General features: G+C 32.3%; 1 protein-coding gene across 3 annotated transcripts in view; it reads left to right on the top strand.

The window, feature by feature from the left end:
- CD36 (CD36 molecule) overlaps nucleotides 1–22,353 on the top strand; it is a 56,106-nt gene that overhangs the window by 8,175 nt on the left and 25,578 nt on the right. The window contains exons 1-3 of one of the 3 annotated variants that reach the window (XM_033088183.1): nucleotides 4,907–4,998; nucleotides 17,301–17,389; nucleotides 17,888–18,095. In XM_033088183.1, coding sequence (XP_032944074.1) covers nucleotides 17,976–18,095 — 120 coding nt within the window. In that variant the 5' untranslated portion in view covers nucleotides 4,907–4,998; nucleotides 17,301–17,389; nucleotides 17,888–17,975. Of the gene's footprint in view, nucleotides 1–4,906; nucleotides 4,999–10,275; nucleotides 10,423–17,300; nucleotides 17,390–17,887; nucleotides 18,096–22,353 lie in introns of those variants that run through there. The other 2 variants (XM_033088182.1, XM_033088184.1) reach the window with 2 other exon arrangements.

The raw sequence follows: 22,353 nt of genomic DNA, 5'->3' as shown, positions 1-22,353 counted from the left end.
TATAGTATAGATTCTTTAGCTCAATTCAATGAATATTTGGACTCCTATTATGTTTAAGCACTACTTTAAAATCTGGGATATAATAATAAACACTACTAATGCAATTCACAGTGAATACATTATAGGATATATCATTGTAACTTACTCCTTTGCAACTGCTGAATGAACAAGTAAATGATGAAATGAACTTTTTTGTAACACTTGCCATGAGTAGGACTCTGAAGTATTCTGGAAATACATAGGTGAATAAAATATAGTCACATGGTATTTTTTATATGTGCTTAATATTCTATTAGTATCTCTGTTGTATATAGTGAGTAAACCATATTGCAGGGATACATTTTTTTCTGTCTTTCCTTTTTTTAAAGAAGGCTACTGGTTATGTTTCATGATCACACTGAATGAGCTAGAACTTGGTTAGATGTCTGAGTTGTTTAAAATATATGTAATCTGAAGTCCACATTTCTGTAATCTCTCAGGGTATCAGTTTGGGTGTTTTCAACTTTAACTAACTGGATCAATCCAGGGATGTTTTGGGCCCACGTAATTGAAAACTCCAGAGTTAGTATTCTTCAGGTACAGTTGGACCAAACTGCTGGTACTTTCTTCTTAACTTTCTCTGCTATTCCCTTTATTTGGGTGTTGGCTTTGACCCAGGGTGACATTCCTTGAGGTTTTATGATGGCTCCCAGCAGCATGAGCACAAGTGTCCTTATGGGAATGGGGAAGAGATGATAATAGAAAGACTGATTCCCACCAACATTGAACAAAGAAGTAGAAGTATCACTTTTATGAGTCCTCAGGGAACATGCATGTTCTTATAATACCATTCAATTAAATAAAGGAATATATTAGAGAGAACTTTGGTATTTTTAAGAGACAATAGCATGTTGATGCCGCATTAATACATGTTTTATAAATCAAAATATGGAGGCAGCTTTTGAATCTTTCCTTCTGAATTCAATATTAAAGGGCATCGCTGAAAGTGATGCTTGGCTTCCGGAACACATATGGCTTCCGGAATACAAACTTCTCCTCTCCACACAGGATACATTAAGGATCTGAGGGTGTTAAATTCTTGAGTAAACGTTACTATCTTTTTTCCCTCTGGGAAATTCTTAAGCATATTGAAGTATCTCATAAGGGTTATGATTTAGTCAACTGAAATGGCTGCATTTTGTCAGATTCATTCATTATGTTTCATCTTTAACTAAAAATTGAAGCCAATGCTCACAAACACATCTTAACACACAAGAATTGGAATTTTTCAAAACACAGACATTGCAGATTCTCAGTCTTAATTTTATTCACATAGGATTGGATGAAGAGTGCCTGAAAGTGACATATTCAAAGGTAGAATATTTTATTATAGAAAGAAGAGGTTTTCTAAGTAAGTAATTTGTACCAAAACAAACTTAAAAGGAAAATCACTGCAATGGATTTTCCCTAACCTAAATGACATGGCAGATAAGCCAGAGAAAATTTAGTAAATAGCACAAATTTAACTGAAACTTCATTTTTTTTTTCAGAGTTTAAAGAATTTAAATATTTTGTACTGCATAAATGGTATATATGAGGTTAAAAGAATAAGTGGCAGAATAAGTTTAGTTTTGACTAAAATATTTTCGGTAACATTTGGAAACCCATGATACTGTATTGAACTGCTGTTAGAAGTTGGATTCCTTTAAAGACAGAATATATGTGCAAATATCTGGTGATAGTACGAGCATATCCATAAAGGAGTGAAGAACCAAAGGAACTCACGGTTTCTGCTGATTTAGGGATGGCTGTGCTTTTGTAAATGCAATTGAAGAAAGTTAATTTGGATGCAATTCCAAATTTACATACCTAAAGCCATGTATTATTTTGAAAGAATATTAGAAAGATAAAAATGAGTTGTCAAATAAATGTCAACTATGACAGATAAATGTATGGTAACCAAGGGAAAACAGAAGGAAAAATGAAAACAAAGAAGCTTGTGAAAGAGAAAAAGTCTATACTGAAGCTGATTATAAAAACAATATTTTGGGACATGCTTCTTTGTAACATGGGAAATGATTAATCGTTTTTAATTTTGAGTTGCATGAAGTGATGTGGTTTCCATGTTTTTATGGACTTATTTCACCTCCAAATTTTATTCACTGTAGCCCTCTTTCCTGCAACCTACTGTGATTACCTAGTTTTCCCTGAGGAGTTGTAGAAAATGAGAGGAAAAACAGGCGTAGCAACAATCTTGGATTGTCTCCAGAAAATGTTTTCAATCCTTGGAATATATGGAGGATGCTGCTTCAAGTCTTGTACATGCAGCTTGGGAAAACAATGATAATCTGTGTATTCTCTCTGAACAGGAAAGAACTGTATTGTTAACACAAAGATTACTCAGACAACATAAGCAACTCAATTCACATTTGTATCTTTACCCATGAACTGGAGGCATTGTGGAGTAGGATAGTTTGCTTACCCAAATACCACAACTGAGAGACCTTGGGCTCCAAAAGCCAAGAAAACAGTTGTGTCCTACCAGTCTCTCAGGATAGATGTACTAATCAAACAGTGCAAAACTAACAGGACTGGCAGTCATTTAAGGGTGATATTCCATATGTAGCAAGACCTACTTTTGTTTACTTAGGTCACAACTTCAAAATAAAGAGAAGAGTGACATTCAGGTGTCTGAAAGGAGATGCTCACAATAAACATGTTTTGACTCCTTGGTGCTTGTTGAAGATCAATGAGGATGACAGATATTCCCATATAAACAGGATTGATGCTACCTAAATCTACCTAGCAGCGTTAGAAGGATGGATGATTTCTTTCTACTCAGCCACAAGGTAGATTCCTTTATTAAGTCCATTGTCAATGCCCAATAATGTGAAGCAAACTTTAGTGCTGCTACTAAAGTGTCAGGGTTAAAATGAAGTTTAATAGGTAAGTCAAACTTCTCTACTACTCAGAATTTAAGTGTGGAGATTCCAGAGCGAAGGCTTCACTCTGCCTCTGACAGGTGCTAATTTGTTTTATTCCAGCGGATAACCAGCTTTCACAGAGACACACTCAGGACAGTTGCAAGGTTTTGACATTTTATAATTATCTGAATTTACATGATATCTCTCTTATGCATCATAGAGTAGTAGTCTGTCACCATTTGTTTGGTCTGGATTAGAATGTTTACATTTCTAGAATATACTCATGGAAATATGTAAAGAAAGCAATTTAAAAGACCCATTACATTTCTAGGAAAACATTTGCTTCTGGAAGATATACCTTGTTTCCTCAAAAATAAGACCTGGCCGGACAATCAGCTCTAATGCATCTTTCAGAGCAAAAATTAATATAAGACCCAGTCTTATATTAATTTTTGCTCCATAATTCTTATTTTCGGGGACACTGTATATATAATCTGTGTGTGTGTGTGTGTGTGTGTGTGTGTGTGTGCACGCGTGATACCCAGTGGTGGTTTTTTTTGTTTTGTTTTAACAAATAAACTATGAGGCTTTGTTCAAACTGAAAAATACATTTAGAATAAGATGTTCCCATTTTGAATCCTATAGACCATTGGAAATCTTAAGAATATATTTCAATTTCTTCCAAGGGTTTCTGAGAAGTAGCACTCTAAACTTACTGGTCTCTAAGACAGAAAACTCAGGCTTTTCCTAGAGCAAACCTTTCTTTAAAGCCCACCAAGCAAACCTTTCTTGCCAACTTGGAAAATGATGGTTTGATTTTACTATAGGGTTTGTTAGACTGTTTTATATTTCTTTAAAACTTCTAACAGAATCTGCTGTGTCACCAAAATGCAGGGTTTGTGCCAAATGGTTCTTTGAAGTGTCAGGTAGAAGGATCAAACTTACCCACTTCAAACAAACACAAAACAAACAGAAAAATAATTAGAAATGTATTATTTCCTTTGTGGTGAGTTTTAAAATAAATTATTATATAATGTGCTTCTTAGGAACTACTTTTTATACACCTTTAAAAAGGAATCTAATTAGGTATGCTTCCATGTCCCCAGAAAAGTGTGAATGTGTGTGAGTTTGTGAGTGTGTGTGTGTGTGTGTGTGTGTGTGTAATTCTTTCAGGAATCTGATGCCCAAATATTGAGTATCTTTAAAATTAAGGTAACAGATTGTCAGATGGCATAAATGTCAATATAATTTAATTTTTCAAAGACAGACTTGCCAGTGTGGTATGTTTATTTATTAAATGGACCAAAATCACTTTGTCTCATTATCCACGTGATTTCTTTATGTAAATTTTCTGTTTTTATACATTCATCATGTTCTTCAACTTTTTAAATGTTGTTTAAACAGAATAAAACCTGATATTACTTTAGTATTTTAAAGTCCATCATTTTGACCAAGCCAAGAGACAATGAGAATGTAAATTGATTTCTCTAACCCTTCTTAAAAGTATTTTATTTATTTTATTTTTAATACCCCACTTCAGGGAGTATCTCTCATCTAGATTACATTTCTCAACATTAAAATCTGTTGTACCCTAAGTTCCGTGAATTTTTTATATTTCTGCCCTGTGAAGTTTCAATTTAATTGATTGCAAAATTTTTTTCTCAACCTTTTTTTTTAAAAAAATTTGGCATTCATTAAGTAAATGCTTGTTTTTGTATTGATTTTGTTTCCTACTATTTCACCACACTGTGTTGTGAGGCTTAGTTATTCTTTTACCTGAATATTTCTGTTTTCCCCCTAATAATTTTCCATCTACTGTGTGAGTACAAATTACCCTGACAACTATGCTGATCATAATATTTCCTTACATTTCTTAGTATCATTTAAATGTTGACTCCCCCCCGCTCTTCTTAGAAAGTAAAATTAATGCTGCAAACTTTTCAAGTAAAGATTAGATCAGCCTACATTTTTAGATGGCCAATGAAATTTACATATTGATCTTACCCCACCCACATAAGAATTATCCACAGAGGTGCTTTCTCTTTAATCTCTCTTGTACACACATCTCCTACCATAGCTTCTATTAAACATATGGGTAAGTTTATTTTATATTTTTAATGAAGTTTGTTTACTTTCATCCTGTGTTTTGATTCATTAGAGCACATGGTTTAAATATAAACTTTAATTACCCTGATATTCTTTATTTTATCTTTAATAATGTCTTTGAAATATTCTTTTAAAGGTGATATTAGAAACCTCCATTTTAGACTTTCAACCTTTCACTGGCATTACTTTATATTGTTATCTTGTGCATTTAATATTCTCTTTTTAAATTATGTTCAGATGTATTTATTTTTATCTCTACATGTAAAGCCCCTCTTCATACAAAGTAGGTAGAACATGCCTTTGGTTTAATACATCTATAAATAAACAATACAGCAATTGAAAAAATAGATGTATGTTCATCTATATACACTTCCACATATAAAATCATGGGGTTATATACATGTGCATAAATATGTCTGTCTGTATGTATAAATCTTCATGGTTAGTTATCCCCAAGAATTAAAGTGATAAAACAAATTTTACCTCGTAGCATTACACTGGTAATAAATGTTTTGAGATGGTCTACAAGGTCTTTAGAATGGATTTTATTTGTTTTATTTAATCTCAAAATAATTCTGTCTCTTGCCACTTACAGAGCATGTTCACTGTTCATTCCTTGTTTGTTGTGTTTAGATACGATTTTCGTCTCAATACAATATCCAGTTATTTAAAGCTGTTATTCAGTTTGGACAAATGTGTTGAAAAGAATGTGTAAAATTAGGTATTGATCAAGAACTTATCTTTTTTTTTCTTTCAGAAAAATCTATAGGTTTTTCTGTCAGTCTACGTGGGTTTTAATCCTTGTTTTGGCATATCTAGCCGTGTGACCTCAGCTAGTTGTCTAAAGAGCCCAGAAAGGTGGTATGAAAGGTCAATGAGCTAATAATACATATGAACTACTTAGTTTGACAACTAGCAGGTCGCAAGCCCCCTTATGTGTTAACTCTGTTATTGTATCATCATCATAATTTGTAAGTCTTTGCCTACCTACACAATCTAGAATTGCAATGCGTGTTTTACTAAACTTCTTCATTTGTGGAATTATAAAAACAGAAATTAATCATTTAAAAATCTTTACTACATAGAACCTGCATACAGCTTTACATTTTTAAATTTAAATCTACCATCTGATTCGATCTTCAACTTGAGGGTGTAGGTAGATTCCATAGTTACTCTCTTTGACAAGAAACGAAATCAGGGACGTGATTACTGTGCGTTGCCCAGTTCACAAACCTATTTTTTTGTTAATAAAGCTGTGATAAGCACTTGTGCCATGTGATCCCTCTCCTAGAATCTTTGTAATACATCTATCATCTGCTTCTCAAATATGTTGCAATATTTATATTACTCAACGTACTTTACTCTTCCTCTTTTACTTCACAAGTGTTAAATTCCATGAATCAGCTTATCTAAAAGCACTGTTACAAAGATTTTTAAGAACCATACAAATGCTTGAAAAAAAATTGTTTAGTTTTATATTCTTGAAGTGGAGAAAGTTTTTCAAGGCATGACACAATACTTAAAAGAAAATTACTATGGAAGTTAATGGCATAAAAATTTAAAAATACAATAAAATAAAGTTGAAAATAGTTAAAACTTTTTTTTTAATTGTCAAATGTCAGAAGATTGGCTATGTCCTTACTAATTAATAAGAAAAGGACAAACCCATAACAAAAAAGATGAACAAGGACATTATCACAAATATTTTGAAATATAAATAGCTAATATACTTAAGGAAATAGGTTAAACTTCATTCAATTAAATAGTTACCAATAAAAAGGGTCTTGTTTACAGATTTAAAGTGCTGTATAAACCAACATGAGTGATGTATAGAGATAGGCATTCTCACACATTGTGTATGTGTATGAACAGATATTTGGTACAACTCTCTTACTAAAAAAAAAGTACACACTTTTGACCCAGAAATTACATTTTCTAGCACCAGTAAACAAAACTATATGTACATAAGTTTTTAGCATGATTTTTGTAAGATCAAGAATTAGAAACAACAAAAAATATCCATTAAATAGGAGACTTGTCATTTAAAAGACAATACATCATTTATTATGAAATATTTTTTTAATAATGGAAAAAGAGTTAACTCTATCCATGATATGAGGGTACCTCCAAGGCACATAATATGTTGCAGAAAGTATGACTCAATATATGTATTATCCCAAACACATACGTGTATGTATATAAGTTTAAAATTCATAAGATTACTAGGGTGGGGAGAACATATCTACCATTGGTTACTTCTGATGAATAGAATCAGGGGTGAAAAGATACTTCTTATTTTATACCTTTCTATGATTTTCAACATTTCTTTTCCATATTACTTTAATCAATTTCCTAAAATAAAAATTTGTTTAATAAACAATAATCACCATAGCATTTATTTATTAAACAAATACTATATGTCAGCCTCTGCACAAAGTCCTTCATATCATTACTCTCAATCTTTACAATAATTCTAAGATGAAGGTATTTTCACTATGACTAGGAGAGATAAATTACTTTGCAAGAAGTCAGTAAACTTCACGAAGTGGTGGATGCCCAATTCAAACTTAGATCCATTCACTTTTACATCAAAGGCTCTTCATCCCAATCAAACCATTGTATATTCATGGTATGAATGAGCAGACTAATAACCTCAGATTTCTGGTCATACTCACTCCCTTCAAAATACAATTTTTGTTATTATGATCATTGTGTGAATTCAGTCGTTCCACCAGCTATGAGCCTAGTCTATGTTCTGGGGTTCAGCAGTGAACTAATCAGGTAAGTATCCTCTTCCTCACGAAGCCAACATTCCAGCAGATGCAGAGATAGGACAAGAAAATAAGTCAAGTCTGTGTCTCAGGGTGCTATGTAATCTGCAGAAAACAAAGCAGAGAAGGGAGAACAGGTGTAGGGGCCCAATGGCAAGGGAAGCACATTTGAATACCGGGTAATCAGGCCCCAGATTTAGTTTTTATTATCAACTTATTTAGCTTCCTCCGTTGTTTTTTTTTTGTTGTTGTTGTTTTTTTTTTTTTTGGTTGAGAAAATCAGAGTAAGTAGTTGTTTAACTCCTCATTCCCCAGTCATTGTAATAACAGGATTCACTATGTCTGTCTGATTGTGGTTTTGCACAACAGAAGAGTTCCCAAAGAACTTGCCTAAGCTGACTTCAGTATGTTGAAAATTTTATCCTTCATTCTACTTAATTTATCTAGTGCTATAGTGGATTTACATAAGCCAAGGACATATTTTCATATAAAACAAATCCTTTCAAAATATTGTGGGTATGTGATCTTTTAAAAATGAAAACCTCAATATTCTTTACTGTAAAATGGGTGCAGCATTTTTCTGCCTTGTTATTCAAGGTGTATATTTTGCTCAAAATCTATAAAGTTGCAGCTTTTACTTAGCTGTACGCTTTCTGAGTCTTGTGTGCTAAGCCACTCAGGAACTGTTGTCTTTGGGACTGAACACTTAACAGCTGCTTCTGGGAATGTAAATTTGATTCTTTGGATTGCTCATGGGAGTGTGTGACATTTACCTCTCCAGAGACAGAGAATTTCGATGGCATTAAGCTACTGATTAAATAGTGATCCAAGTAAGTTCAATATCAATTTAGGCATCTATTTTGCATGTATTTTTTTCTGAAATATATTTTTCTAATACTGTTCAGATTTTCATTATAATTTATCCTTTGAATATATTTAAAATATACTCTTTAAAAAAGATCCTATCTGAACTTCTGTGTTGGTGAGCTATTTCTGAATTGTCATATTAAGGTGTGTGTCAAAGTGTGTGTGTGTGTGTGTGTGTGTGTGTGTGTGTGTGAATTATGGTTTAGAAGAAATATATCAAAGCAAAGCAGTTTAAATACAATAAAATTGATATTCTTAATCAAAATATTTTTAAATTAGCTTTTATACTACCTGTTTACTTAAAACAACAAAGATAAAATGTCACCGTTATAGGGAAATTATCTTAAGTTACCTGAAATCTCTGTAAGTTATTCTTTTAAAATGAAAAACATAAATTATAATGAGATTGCACAAGCCCATTTCTTCTTTATCCTAATTACGTGGTCTAAAATTTGAGAAAAACAAACCAAAAACCCAGTATACCTAAAGTATTATTACTTTTTAAATAAACGTGTCAGTATAATACCCTGGAAAAAGAAAGCAATGCTTAAAGACAAAAAGAGTGCTTTGGAGTCCTTTCTCCAGTTGTATTGCACTGCTAACTAATGATAGGAATTACGACATGTCCAGAAACAGAAACAAGCCAATGATAAGGACTGGTTAAATGTGATGTAATGAACTAAATATATATCTGCCTGTTATTGTTGCGTTGCTGTATTTCAAGGTTGACTTGGAGGTATTTATTCAGATGGCCTAATAGGTGACAGTTTAACCTTCTGAAGATTTTTATTTTGTTTGTAAGTTTGTGAGAAGTTCTTTGTAAGACTGGATTCTTAATATTGAGGGTCTTTCTTTTCCCAAAGTACAAGGACTTCTAGTGATTAGATTTAAAAATAATGACTTTCTTTTAAAGTAACTTATGTATATACTTTTTAAATATATACTAAAAGGTTATACTAAATAATAATTCTATTTAAATAGTATTTTGTAGTTGTATTTTGGCTCAAGAAATTTAAGAGAAACTTAATGTGGCTTTTTTTGTAGAGGGATTTTGCTGTCTTCATGAAACTTTTATAAAACTAACAGAAAATGATAAACAGTTAAGAACTTCCAGTTAGAACAATAGGCTATTTCCCTTTTTTAAGTTTGTTTGTCATTGCTGTGGATTGACAGTCTCTCCAACTGTTTTCAAAGTTATTAGACTCAACGAACTTCAGATTAAGGCTGTATAGAAAAGTGGGTTTTATTTAAACTTCATGAAATGAGTTTGGCAAGCTAAATCATGACAGGGAATTGAAACTCCGATTAATTTCCCCAGTTTATGATTTCCACCCAGAGACCTAGTTCATCATTTGGGGTAATGATTGTGAGGTTAAAAAAACTCTATTAGAGGCAGCTCAGTAAGTTAGTTCTTTTTGTCTCTCTGGCCTCTGACTTACTTGCCTGGGAAAATGGCCAAAAAACAAAACAAAAATGCTGCTGAGTATCTCAGATATAGGTAATGGGTCCTCAGCAGTAGTGTGATGTGTGTGGGTTTCTTTCTTTTTTTTTTTTTTTCCAAATTCCTTTGGCAACAAACCACTCACTGGGATTTGACGTTGTGATCTTTTTTTTTTTTTTTTTTTTTTTTTTTTAAGTGTACTTAAACTCACACACTTTATGTAATGAGGATTTCAGTGTAGGGCTTTTCTGCAGAATACCACTTGGTCCTACTAAGAATTGTCTATTCAAATGTTGGAGCATTTGACTAAAAATCCTTCTTAGCCTTTTTGAAGGTAAGTCATATGATTTTTCTTTTAAATGAAAAAGATTTATGTTTCCCAAATGATAGGAGATGACATTACTAAACAAACACTCTTAAGAAGTTATATAGTAACAACAAAACAGTAACTGTTTTCTTAAAGTCACTAGGCTTTATTTAAAAATTAGATTTGTGTTATTTTCTAAGTTATCAATCTTCCTACATTTTATGCTTACAAATATTAAAACTTTGTCCAATGGGCAATGACATTTAACTTCTTGATGTTTAAAATCTTATGATTTGTGTAAACATTTATTTGTTAATATTTAAAATGATTTACAATCCAATTTAATTATTGTAAAACTTTCATTGTATACTTAGGCTGTTTATACATAAGTTCTAATTTCAATTATGAATGAAAATCAATGTAGTGAGATTAACTATTGTGAATGACTTGCCCCTCTTATGTCAATGTGCCCTCTAATATGCAATTAACTACTTATTACTTTACAGAGTCATTAGCTTATTTAATTTTCTATCTGAATTGCACAACTTTGGGTGAACTTGACTGTCTGCATGGTTAAATGCAATGTGTATTTTTGATATGTTCTGATTATTTTTTTAAATGAACAAAGATATTGTAATTGCTACTGGGAATGGTAAATTATATTAATTCCAAATAATGATTCTAGATTTTATCACTGGCATAAGTGCAAATTAATATAAAATTTGATAGTAGAATGAAATAAGCCAAAATTCATGTTTTGGGCTATTTAGGAAGCTTATTACAAATACCCTGTTTCCCCCAAAATAAGACCTAGCCAGACAATCAGCTCTAATGCATCTTTTGGAGCAAAAATTAAGACACATTAGAGCTGATTGTCCGGCTAGGTCTTATTTTTGGGAAAACACAGTATCAACAAATTATCTTATTGAATGATGAAACCAAGTATAAATAAAGGATAAATCATTCTGAAAAAAATAAGTTTCAATTTAATTACAAGAAATTAATTCATATATAACTATAAATGGCATAAATTCTCTAGAGCAAATCTCAAATACTTGCTGGAATTACCAAGAGATATATTGAAAGATTTTTTAAAATGTTTGCATGTACTATTCAGTCCAAGCTCAGGTTGTTTGAATAATAATGTCTTGTAACTCTAAAAGAAGCATTGTTTTTAATATTGGTTCACAAAATAACCAAAATGAAATCTTAAAGAAGTTTTGTTATACAGAGTCCAGGGGTCCATTCAATTTTATGAGAGAAAAAATATGAAGACATTTTTTCATTTATAAAAATCATTATTAAACCAGAACAACAAATCAAATCAAATACATAGTCATCATATAATAGGTTAACCTTGGAGGAATATCATAATTAGAATTAGAGATGTGCTTAGACAAATTGTACTGAAAATTTTGGAATTTACCCTAGAAGTTGTAGTTGCTACCCTTATTTTTTATGAAAATGTTTGCTCAAACACATTTGACTCAGATATTTTGTTCCTGAAGGAATTAATTCTGTAATTATTTTCTGATTTAATTGCAACATGTTTTAGTTCACTGGCCCACGTCATAGCTAAAAGTGTCAGGTAGCATTGTTCTTAGTGACTACCTTTCCATTTGCATGACATTCTAAGTTTCTGTATGTAAAAAGAATAAATCATCTCATCAGATTATATTGTAATCTAAGTGTTTTGCAAATAATCATTCCTATTTGTATAAATTAGATACATTCATTAGGGTTTTCTATAATAATACTTGGTCAATATGAAGTAATGTTATGGTTTAAAATAGTTCATAGTAATGTTTCAAAATAACAATAACATTTGCTATGAAAGGAATTTTTATACATTATCTAATTTAATTTTGATATTTGCAAACTTAATGTCTGATATACCCATTTTAGAGAAAATTGAGTCACAGAGAAACTATAATATTAAGACTCCAAATTGAACCTAAATTGCTTGATTTGAAAGCCCAGAACCTTAACCATTGCAAATCATATAATATCTTATTATTGATAGTAGAATTTGGGGTGGAAAAAGCATTCCTGTCTAAGGTTCAAAGATTAAAACTGGCTCTGGATAATCCTATTCAAAATTAAACATATATTACTCTAAATCATTTCAAACCTATAGTAATCCCTGTAATCAAGCACTCTAAAAAGTATTCAGAAAGATACGATCGTTTCTACACGGATCCTTAATATACTATCTGAAATCCAATCTACTTACTTATTGTTTAAAATTTTTAAGGCTACCACTAAAACAACTTTTAAATTGTAGTATTTTAAAAGTGTAATTTTGTGAAGTTATGTTTTTATTTTATATTATAGATATCTACAAATTTTTTTCTATTATATGTATTTACCTCCATATGTCTGATAGGATGGAAATGCACATATAAGTTAAAAGGACTGTGTTAACTTCAATAAGAAAAGATGTTGGAGAGCTCCTAATCTACTTATTTAAAAAATGTTCTGCAGAGCCCTTGGGTTCTGTGGGGATGTCTCTGAGCCCAAGTGAAGTGTAACCAGAAGGAGAGAGGGTCACAGTTCATGCCCACTTTTACCAGACTTGATTTAATTTGAAAGGATAAATCTAAACAGAAATGTATAAAGTATTTTTGTAAGGACCTTCTCTTTCCACATGAAGAAACATAACCAGATGTAAATGAGTGTTGTAAGTCAGTCATTTCAAATCCATTGCAGCAGGCTTGAATTCTAATCTGAATCTTACTTGTATCTAAGCAATCATGGTTTTGTAAACACACCTAGATGTGGTGTAGGGTAAGAGCGTGAAAAGGGATTTAATTAATTTTGCAAGCTAACTTACATCATTTTATTCAACTTGTTGTTCAATTAATCCCTCCACCTCCCCCAAACTCCAAAAATAAGTTTTGTGGGCGGATAGTGTATTTACTAGGTAGGGAAGACTTGTATCAAAAGAATTATAGTATGTGTACAGTGGAAAACAGAGGTGTGTGGTCTGGTTTTCTATTCTAAGGAAATTGGAAGAAAGGCTTAAGGATAGAATAGGAAATTTGAGATACTACTCACTCATATATCATAAGGTACTGGCATTCATTGGTACAAGTACTGTTATAATATGAAACTTTTTCAAGTTTTCTAGTTTACATCCCAGGAAATTCTACCTCTGGGCCATGCCTTTCCTGGGTGAAGTGTCCCAGGGAACATAGCTTTATCCCCACATGGGCATAATTAAAGATTCTCTGGGAATTTTCTGACCTATTTATTGGGGAGGCTTCTTATAGCTCAGTCTCTCAGTTTGTCCTACCAGATTTCCAACATAGTGGAAAGGCATAATAATCATAAATTCTTACTAGAAATACTGTTGATTTGACAGCCAAAAAAGAAGAAAAGAAACCTATTCTTCCTTCTTTCAAAGATAGCCCAAGGGGATAATGTACACTCACGAATTCTGCAAAAGGAATTGGATTTATAACCTATAAACTGAGAGGATACAGCTGATTTTCTTATAGACTCAAAAAAGATATATGATTAGTGATATTTTAAAATGTGAGTTTTTATTTTTTCTTTCTTTACTGAAGTCTCAATAATTAGTTTCCTTTCCTGTACCTGTGATTATTTTTTGTTTTCTAAAGTTAGGTACTTTAAGCAAGAAGTAAATTATTACAGATATCAATGTCTTGTCTATTTCTTGTGAAAGAAAAATAACAATAAAGGATACAGTTCAATCCAAACTAGCAAATGAAATAAATTAGCTGTTTTAATATGTTAGAAGATGTGTTATTAAGGAAGCCAAGTGTGCAAGACACAAATTTTACATGCTCTAAATAACCTAAATTTCAAAGAAGAGTGGGGACAAACCACACTTTTTTTTCCCTGAAGATAAACATGAGTGTAAAGCTGTAAAACAGAATGTGCTGTGTAGCCTGAACTTTTATGCACTCAGTTCACCTCTTACATAACGTGTTTGGCCCTCGTTTGCCTCAGGTGAATAAAACTGATTGTCATTTTGTATTTGAAAGGGAAGGTTATAGTTTTAATAGCAATACTTAATTACTCATGATGACGTCAAGGCACTGATGGGTCATAAATGAAGGATATTTCAAATATCTTGCCTATTTTTAGGGGGGAAAAAGTTGGAAACTTACATCAAGTTAACAAAAATGAATCAATCAGAAAATTTGAAAAAGTAGATATAACTTAATCTCTCTCTCTCAAACCTATTAGTCCATGTTGATGTAATGTTTGTAGCCTTGCTTAAACGTCATCCAGATGGGTGTTAGACTAATAACTGTCTAATTGTATGATTTTACAGAATAAATTATCTGATACTTATTTTTTCCGATGAACTTGATTCAGCAGTCGTGGGGAATATACACTGTTTTACTTCAGTTTTAAATTCAAAGAAGACAGAGCCTACAGTGTACCCAGGCCTGCCCATTACTTGACACGTCTGGGCTCAGGGTACTTAGAAGTCATAATAATGAGTTTTCAGATTTGGAGAGGTAGGCAGTGGAGAACATGTGCTGCCCTCTGGGTCCTCCAGTGGACATTTCTGGGACTGTTTTCTCCTTGTAGAAACTCTTCCCTGTAGTACAAGGGGGTACTGGAATAAAGGATAAAAACTCTAGATAAGTCAGATAGATTCATGACTACAGTATGGCATAGAATTGAAAAGGAGCAAATATATGCACATATATCTATTTTAGCAATAATACAATTGTAATTTTTAAATCATTTTAGAGTTATCTGTCAGAGAGATTTGCCAATGACATTGATACTGGATAATTTTTAGTGAAGTTTATATAGGAAAGTTGTAACTTTCCAAAAGAGATAACTTAATCTTTGAGTTGTATTTTTTAAAATAGATTCATGATGTTATATAAACAAGGCTGGAATTTGACACTGTAGATTTCCTGCCCCAATTGTTAAATAGGTTTGCAAAGCCATAGGTTTCTACAAAGATTCTCCTAGAGCTTCGTAAAGGTGGGAAGGCGAGGGTCAGGTGGGAGTGGGGAGACCAAGTTAGAAATCAGCGTCTCTGGGTTCCCACCACTCCTGGTATAATTACTGTCTATTGGTCTTCCGTGTAAGAATTTGAGTGAAACACCAGTTCACCTGCTTAAATTAAAATCTGCTGATCTCATGTTAGCATCTTATTTTACATATGAGGAAATCGAGGTATAGAGAGATTGAAAGGTCTGCCCTAGTCACCTGGCAAGAAAGTGGCAAATCAGTGTTAGGTTTAATCTCTAGCCTACTAATCTCAGTTACACCAGAGTGGATCCCTGTATTTTGATTGCTACCTTAGGTCATAACTTGCAAATGAGAGTTGGGGGATGGTCTATGAAATGGTATTTAGTAAAATATTACTTAATAATCTACACTGAATATGATTATTTGTTCATAGTATACAGGACAGCAGGGTGATATTCTGTACTTGGCAATTACTATGGTTGATTAAAAGATTATATTTCAAGAAAAGTTTAAGGTGCTTGTACGATTATACTTTCTAAGGAAATTCTTCTTGATAATATCCAGTCCTTATTATCAGCTTGCTTTAAATAACTTGTTTCATTGCATTATGACAATCCTGGCCAAAGCCATAGGAAGTAGCATGTTATATGATTTTTAGAAGGCAGGGAAAGCTATTCACACTCCATCCTCAAGCAATTAATAAAAAGCCAACCCCACTTGTTCAGTGAGACACAAGATTCCACAGGAAAAAGAAATAACCTGTTTAGGCTTATGTGTTTTCCTCTTACATTTGAAAAAAATATGCGACACTCATGTCTATTTAAGCTTCTTTGCTACCAGGACCTCAGTGTGAATAGGTTTGTTGCACCCTGATTCACAGTGTAAGTATCCTAAGTATAAAGTATAGGTAGAGGAAATTCACAAAGGATAAGAAAGAATAAAAATAAATAAAATTGCCATGTGAAAAATTTGCAACATTTATCTTTCTGCATTTTGACAGAAAGTGTAATTTTTTCTTATATTTTTACCATTATTTTCTTAGCTATGCAAGTGATATTCTTGAAAAAAATAAATGTTTCCTGAAGTGCAAATAAATACTAATAAGATCATAAGAGTGGTTCTTCTGTGGCAACAAAGCTGTGGAGGGAAAAATCTAAGACCATAACAAAATACAATTTTTACTATTACACGTACAGTGTTGACAAAATATTCTGTGTGTGACTTTTCATTTTGTAGCCGCCATTTGTTGCCATGTATGTTTTCCTCGGCCATGGGTATTTTGAAGTAGAGAATATTAGTTTATAAGCTATGAAGCACATTCTGACTGTTCATGGATGTCAGATCAACCCCATTAAAAAAATGCTGTTATAACCAAAATAGTTCAAATGAATGCAGTTTCTAATATTAGTCAGAAGTAATAAATTCTTATTAACTTTGTTACAAGAGAATCTACTCCACAAATCGTTGTCTTCCAATCTTTATGAAATAACTGCATTATAAAAACATTTCCAATAAAGATTATGTGAAATACATACTGGCACAAACTAGTTCATTTTGGCATGCATCAATTCTTCATGACAACATGAATAATACTGCAAATGAGTATGTAAAAAAATATATTTGAGACGAGTAACAAAGTAATGCCTATCATTAAAACGAGGCATCCTCTACATTCTATATTTTCTTCAAATTCTTTCACCTTTAGTCTATCAAAAAGTCAATTATTAACAATAAAATTGAAAGTAAAGTATGTTTCCTTAAAATATGTTAGCATTTTCAACACTATTTATAGAAAACAATTCGGGCAAGAGCTCAGTGTTCATGAAAATGGGATTATCTTTTAACAGTGATAATAATTTTCATGATATTAGAAAGTATTCTAATATTAATTTTCTCAGAATGTACTTTCCCAATTTACCCATGCTTTTTTGTTTTGACAGATCACTGACAAATGATTAGAACTGATTCTTTCTGAAACATCAGCTCTCTTCCTATAAAATCCAAATCTTGCTGTTTATTTGTGAATAAGGTATAGTAAAGAAAACATCTGTTACCATACTTGCTTAGCACTCAGATGGAGAAGATGTCAGTTTACCCACAATCAGTTTGCAGAACTCCAGGCAGGGTGTTGATGGCTGTGTTTGGGTGGAAAAGCCAGATAGAGGGTGAGAATGCAACTATGTCCCAGGCTGAGGGAAGATAGATGAGCGTGAGAGTACAGTATGCATGTTCTCCTTAGATAAGATTGCAATATGTTAATCATCCACAAGAAAAAAAATTAGAAGAGGAGAATTAAAAAAAAATACTCTATATGACAATATATATTTTTTATTTCTACCATGGGTAGGTTGTAAAAAACAGAAAGGGGAGGACATACTTTAGAAAGTCAGTTTCTTAAACAAAAAGAAAAGCATTTGTTTATTGATAACTCACAAAATGATGTGTTTCATTTGCATGTTTTGTTTGAACTTTGATCTGTTTGTATTGATATTTAAGCTTCTGTTTTATGATCTCTTTCTAATGATAGGACCAGACTTCTTGGAAACCACGTTAATTAGAACTGAGAGTCTGAAAGAAGCAGGTGCTGAACCTTAATTTTCCCCTAAACAAGAAAAATGGGTTGTAATAGAAACTATGGGCTCATCGCTGGTGCTGTGATTGGGGCAGTCCTGGCTGTGTTTGGAGGCATTCTAATGCCAGTTGGAGACTTGCTAATTGAGAAAACCATTAAAAAGGTACAAGTAACCTAAAGTCCTTATCTTGTAATTCTGACTCGTTCTGTCTGCTGTCCCTTATTTCCTTTGTGTTCCTGTTTTATATTTCATGGTAATTGGCAACTTTGTGACTTCAATACAAAAGTTATTATGTTCATGCTAGAGCAAGTTAAAAGTATAAGGTATATTGAACATGAATGCATCGCTATCGTAAGTGTAAATATCCAAATTCTGATGAAAGCTATTTATAGTTATGAAGGTCAGTTGAAATAATTGTGTATGTCTAAAGAGTATGTTGATATGCTTTTGAATGAAACATAGGTAAGTGTATTTTGTGAGGGTACATGCATAAAAGTAGTTGTACTTTGGTTAATACAGAGAAAGGTAAATATATATGTAATATATGTAATATTATATATATATGCATATATCTATCTATATATATACCATATAGATTACCATATATATTTACTATATATATATGTGTGTGTGTGTGTGTGTGTATATATATGTATACATATGTATATATGTGTATATATGTATATATATATAGTTGCTTACTTACTTACTTACTTAAACTTGATTATGCTTAATAATGAAATAGAAATTTTTGGTAAAAGTTGTAAACTATTTTTTATTTGGTAAACTGCTTTTTATAATATGTATGTGTATTGTACAATATATGATTGTCATAAATATTTTTAAAGCTTTATATGTGACTTTTAGAAAATTCTTTCAGAAATGTTATGTAGGACATATGCCAGTATATATGCAACAAGTCAACTGTAGTTTTAACTACAATTAGAGTGATTCAATTAGACAGGTTTGCACAACAGACTAGAATTCATCTCCCATCTTAGTTCCCCTAATCAGCTTCACACTCGCCAATTTTAATTGATAGAGAGGGAAAACCAGAAGAAGAACAAATAGATCTGATGAAGTCCTAAACCAAAGATGGCAAATTCAAATGGCTTCAGGAGTTTGGAGACAGGGTTTAAAAAACAAAAACAAACAAACAACAACAAAAAACAAGCAAACAAACGGTGAAGCTGTGAAGAACAAGATAAAATGAAGAACAGGGACTATTGTTAACTTGAGAGTGTGTGCCCCGCCTGAAGGCCTGTGTGTTTCTCTCTTTTTTCTTAAAAAACATAATGCTGGCCAAATAAAACATATCTGAGTACTGGCCTCAGTTCTCAGATGGTTTAGATATCAATGGCCTGGACAGAGGGTCAGTAAGTATAGTGCACAATGGAGAACAACAAGAATTAAATCGTAACATGGGCTACACCTACAATTCTTACTGAAATTTCTGTCACTGCCAAGACCTTTGTCTCTCTCATCCATTTATCTATGTCTGACATCTTGCTCTTACAAGGAATATAAATAAATACCATTTTATTTCACTGAAATACTGACTTAGTTGACAAATTAACATGAAGAATTAATTTTCTATCTAGTTACTCATGACAAGAAATTGCTATTTTCTGGTGTTTCTTTAACTAAAAATGATAAAGGTTTTAAACTTAAAATAAATCATCTCACTGTCCTATGAATGATAGTACCATAGTACATTTTTAAGATAATAGTTCCTATACTTGCATGGTATATTTGCTCAATAATAAAGTAAATATTTCTATCTGTTCTATTGCTAAGAGATTGCAAATCTTCGGCCCTATGAATTTAAATTATATTCATAATATAAGTTATGAAAAATTATAAATTTGCAAAAATGCAAAAAAAATTATAAATTGAATGTCATCCTCTTCGGTGAATTCCCAGTTTTCTTGTTATTATTGATATACTTTCGTAGAGACAGACAGATGATGGTGAGATGGGGCTTATCTAAGAGTGTGAGATGGAACTGCTATTGCTTAACATGCTATAAACTGTGCTTGCCTTCTGGATCCTCTGGGTAGAAAGAACAGAATCAGAGTCTGTGCTAACACACAGGCTATAACTCATCTTTTGGAAAAATCTTCAGAATAGAAAAATCACAATAATCTCCCACTGCACAGCATTTTAGACTAATTTTTTTTACTGATACATAATTGATTCTCAGTAGGTGAATGTTGATCATCTGTTTTTTTCTCCCTATTAAACAATATTTGTAATATAGACTCTCTGTTAGGTGGTATGCAAAGTACTAGCATCTATTTTAATTGTTTAATATTTATCTCTATGTTCATGATAGCTAATCCTGAGAAAATAAGAGTTTTGAGAATCAAAAATTTGCTTTTGTATAGAGAATAAGAAAATAAAATACATTTTCATCTTAACAAATTTAACATTTAACTGGGGAAAAGTATATTATTAAAAAAAAAATAGAGACCTGTGAGACTCATAATTGAATTGAAAGTGTATGATTTGGAAAAATAAATGCTATTTACAAAGAGATATCTCAGAGTATGCAGTAACTGCAGGAAGAAGGTGAGATTTGAGTGGGATTTTCAAGATGTACAGAATTTTAAAAGTCCAAAGAGGGCAGCAATAAAGGTGTGAGAGGACTGATTAATACTATGGAAAAGTTGTGAAAATGCAACTAAATGTTGTGAAGAGAAAAGAAAGAATATAGAGGATGTGCCAAAAATGTAGGATTAACAACAAAAGTGAACAACATGGGATAAGATTTAGGGAGCTTCCAAAATCAGGCAAAAGACTAATTAAAGATGTGATAGGCAATAAGAGTTGGTGTATGTTTTCTGGTAAGTGTGTAAGATATAACAAAACCTGCAGCTAGAGATTTACATCAAATGGCATTTTTTTCATGCTACTAAGAGTTTCATACATACTAATTGATTTAATCTTCACAAATGTCTATGAGATGGGGGCTATTATTTTACAGTCACAAGACCTTAAAGCATCTTGCCAACTCACTTTGCCAAGAGGAGGAGGAGCCTTTTGCCAAACCTAGGCAATCTGAAGGCAGAAACTAGATAATACACAGTCTGGTGCTCTATCTACAATAGAAAGTGTTGGAAAGTCAAAAGACCCAAAACAGGAAAAACTATGTAGGAAATGACGACTTTCGAGGAGAATTTATGACTCTCTTTTAAAAAGACCTTTTTACATAGTATAAAAGGCACGCTTGTCTAATGTCATGGATGCATAGAAAGAACGGATGGTGGTGGGATGCAATGGCAGTTTGGAGAGAGACTAGATTACAAGATAGAGGAGCATGAACTGCAACATGTCCAGTTGAGTAATTGATAAAAATGTGCACCTTAGGAAAACAAAACACAGAGGCTTTATAAATGGTTTGATATAAACATCAGTGTGTATTTCAAAGGTCAGAGTCCAGATAGCTTTTATTGTTATCATAGAGATGACTGATAAAACTAAACAGTGGATTCGCTTTCCAGAGAGATTGAATGTAGAGACAAAGGAGCAGAAATTACTATAGGACTTGTGCATAAATCAGAGGTAGGAAGACAAAACAGAAAAGGGAAAGAAAGGATTTCATATGAAGAAATAACAATGAAAGAGCGTCATTTTTTGCAAGTTAATAGGAGGCCAACACTCAAGGAAAGAGAATAAAATGTTCTCAGGGATATGAAAATTCAGGAAATAATGGTTAAAATATGGTTGCTAATGATTTTGAAAGTGTAATTTCAGTAGGGTAGGGTAATAAACAGGGAGGTGAAACAAAGAAATAGAGTTTTCCCTTCTTGTTTTTGAAATGAGGTTTTCTGTGCAATCCTTTAATAGACAAAAGGGAATAGTATGGATCTAGACTCTGGAAGAAGGAAGTGCTACAAGATTGAAAAGTAAAGAAAGAATGAGTTTCGAAAAATGAAGAAAGAATGAGTTTCAAAAACGTATTAAATGATAACTTACATGGTATTTCAGCTCCATAGCCACAGACTAAGACATCATCAGAATCCCTTCAATGGTTAGGGTCTGTGGCACATGTACAGCTGAGCCTGATTTTACTCTCTGATTTCTACACAACCATGTTGACCTTGAATTTTACTCATATAAAGATGCCGAGACTTTTTCTTTGTTTAAATAAGACTTTCTTTTTTCTTTAGTTTACAAAGCTCGTTTTAAAATGAGATTGGCATGTGTATCTGTTCAGCGTATAGTAGGAGTCAGATGTCTGAATTACGTAAACTAAGACAGCAAAGTGTCTTACCCCATCCTCGGGAGCACTTCGGTTAATACTGTTATTTTACACGTATGTACAAGTTTTAGTACTGGTCAGGTTTTGTTTACCATTGAAACTCATGGAAGATTACTTTCTTCATTTAACTGACTAATAACAAATTAGAAAAGTTAC

This window comes from Rhinolophus ferrumequinum, chromosome 20 (genome assembly GCF_004115265.2).
Source record: "Rhinolophus ferrumequinum isolate MPI-CBG mRhiFer1 chromosome 20, mRhiFer1_v1.p, whole genome shotgun sequence".
Taxonomy (NCBI): domain Eukaryota; kingdom Metazoa; phylum Chordata; class Mammalia; order Chiroptera; family Rhinolophidae; genus Rhinolophus; species Rhinolophus ferrumequinum.
This window is presented reverse-complemented; position numbering and strand designations above follow the sequence as displayed.